The 2,154-nt window shown below is 62.9% G+C and overlaps 1 protein-coding gene across 1 annotated transcript; it reads left to right on the top strand.

The window, feature by feature from the left end:
* The first annotated feature begins 399 nt into the window (after positions 1-399).
* On the top strand, positions 400-2,066 carry LGALS7 (lectin, galactoside-binding, soluble, 7). The gene is made up of 4 exons (XM_004690300.2): positions 400-430; positions 747-835; positions 1,447-1,648; positions 2,061-2,066. Exons 1-4 carry the CDS (start codon positions 425-427, stop codon positions 2,064-2,066), a joined length of 303 nt encoding a protein of 100 aa, XP_004690357.1. The 5' UTR covers positions 400-424.
* The last annotated feature ends 88 nt before the right edge of the window (positions 2,067-2,154 follow it).

Here is a 2,154-nt window from a genome sequence, read left to right as displayed (position 1 = left end):
TCAGCAGTGTGCTTTATCAATCTGCATGTCGTGCTCCCCACTCTGTCTCTGGTGAATCCTCTAACCCCCAGCACCTCTGGCCTGTACCCCAGTTCTGTATGCGTAAATAAATAAATCTAAAAAGATGTAAAACAAAGAAATAAAAATGGGGTGCAAGGGCTCTCTGGAAGGCAGGGCTGGCCGCGGCTCCTTGTTAGCGCCCGTCCCCTCAGCCCAGGCTGCTTCTCAGCCAGGTGGGGCACCTGAGGCCCCCAGAGTGGGTGCTGCGCCAGAGAGGGAGCCTGGCCTGGGGCTGCTGCCTGCTCAGGTGTGGGAGGTGGGTGTGGAAAGGGGTGGGGCCAGTCAGCAGCACCTGCCACGCCCTGGCCCGACTTTGACTTAAGGGCCCGGAGCCTCAGTCAGCACACGCCTGTCCCACCCAGCCATGACTGTGAGTTGGGGGTAGGGGGGCGGGAGCTGGGCCGGGTCTCCGTTGCAGAGGAGAGAGTGGGTGCTGGGGTGCCCGCGGGGGTCTGGCTGTGGCTGCCGGGTCACCTCCCGGGTCCCGGCTCCCGCCTCCCTGGCTTCAGCCTCCTGGCTCCTGTCCTGTCGTCTGCAGATTGCGCCTCCCCTCCCCCTGCTCCCAGCCACCCCCTCCTCTCTGCTTGTGTGGGTCTTGGTTGGGTCCTTTTCTCCGGGGCTGATCCATCTTCCTCCTCTCTCCTCTCCTTGGTACACTCTGTGGGCCCTCATCTCTGTTCCTGCAGAACGTACCCCACAAGACTTCACTGCCCGAGGGCATCCGAGCAGGCAATGTGATGAGAATTCGGGGTATCGTTCCTGACAAGGCTAGCAGGTGAGTCCTCAGGGCCCAGTGAGTGGTTCTGAATTTCACCTGAAGTCTCAGCCTAAGAGGGGGGCACCAGGGTCTCGGAACACCCCGACTAGTAATGCCCTTCTGGAATCTGATGTCTCCGCTAACTTGCACACTGGGGTCGCTACATCTTCCTAAGAATCTGGGGGTTCCAGGGCAACCTGCAATTGTCCTCTAGCTTGCCGTCTGAGCCTTGGAGGATTCTAGAAATAGCCCCTGACCTGGAGGTGCTCAGTCTGGGAAGTCCTGTGGCCTCCTGGGCCTGGAACTTCAGAGCCCCAGACCAGATGGGCACCTGCTTTTGTCCTGTCCTCTGGGAACTGGAGGTGCTCTGGGAATCCGGAGCTCTGGCCGCACCTCTGGCAACTTCTAAATGGTTTGGAAATAAGGGGACTCAGGTCCCCGCACAGTGACCCTATGCAGTGGCCCACAGATTTGGGCTTCCTGGCCACCCGTCGCAATCCCTTACTCTGTGTGGTAAGATGTGCCCAGGTCCTGGTAGAGGATTTCTCTGGGGAGTCCAGCCCACGGTCCCAGCGTGGGGTGGGGGGTGGTCTCCACCCCTGCTGAGGCGCCCCTCCCCCCCCCTCCAGGTTCTATGTGAACCTGCTGTGCAGTGACGAGAAGGACAGCGAGGCCGCCCTGCATTTCAACCCCAGACTGGACGAGTCCACAGTGGTCTTCAACTCCCTGGAGAGGGGCACCTGGGGCACAGAGGAGCGCGGCAAGGGGATCCCCTTCCAGGGCGGGCAGCCCTTCGAGGTGCTCCTCATCGCCACCCAAGATGGCTTCAAGGTGGGTGTCTGCCAGCAGGGCGGGACCAAGGCCCAGGCCTCCCTTGCAAGTTGGGGCGCTGCCCTGGTAGAGGAGGGGGAAGGCAGGGCCCAGCGGCACAGGGTAGGGCATCCCCAGCCACGTCCCAGAATTCCAGAAGGGCAGGTGTGCGGGGGCAAGAACCACGGGCCTGAGCCAAGTGCCCCAAAGGGATGTGGTCCTGGCAGGGAGGCACTGGGGCTTGCGCCCCGCCCTTCTCCCTCATCTTTCCCGTGAGGCTGGGGGGGCGGGGAGACAGAGCCCAGAAACACGCCCAGTCAGCGGCGCCCCTGCAGACCCTCCCCCAGGCAGGCTGTAGTCTGAGCATGGGCGGCTGGGTGCTCCCCAAAATCCAGGTGACAGCGTGAACTGCCCTCTCCCACCTCCCCCCCAGTTCTGAGAGGCCCCGCCGGCACTGGCCGGTCTTGGCAGGTCTTGGCCGTGGGAGCCCCGGGGGTGCCGGCCGCTCACTGATCCCTCTCCCTGGG

The sequence above is a fragment of the Condylura cristata genome, unplaced genomic scaffold, assembly GCF_000260355.1.
Source record: "Condylura cristata isolate star-nosed mole 26May11 unplaced genomic scaffold, ConCri1.0 scaffold00028, whole genome shotgun sequence".
NCBI classification, from domain to species: Eukaryota; Metazoa; Chordata; class Mammalia; order Eulipotyphla; family Talpidae; genus Condylura; species Condylura cristata.
Note: the sequence above shows the minus strand (reverse complement) of the source record. Positions and strands in the feature narration are given on the sequence as shown.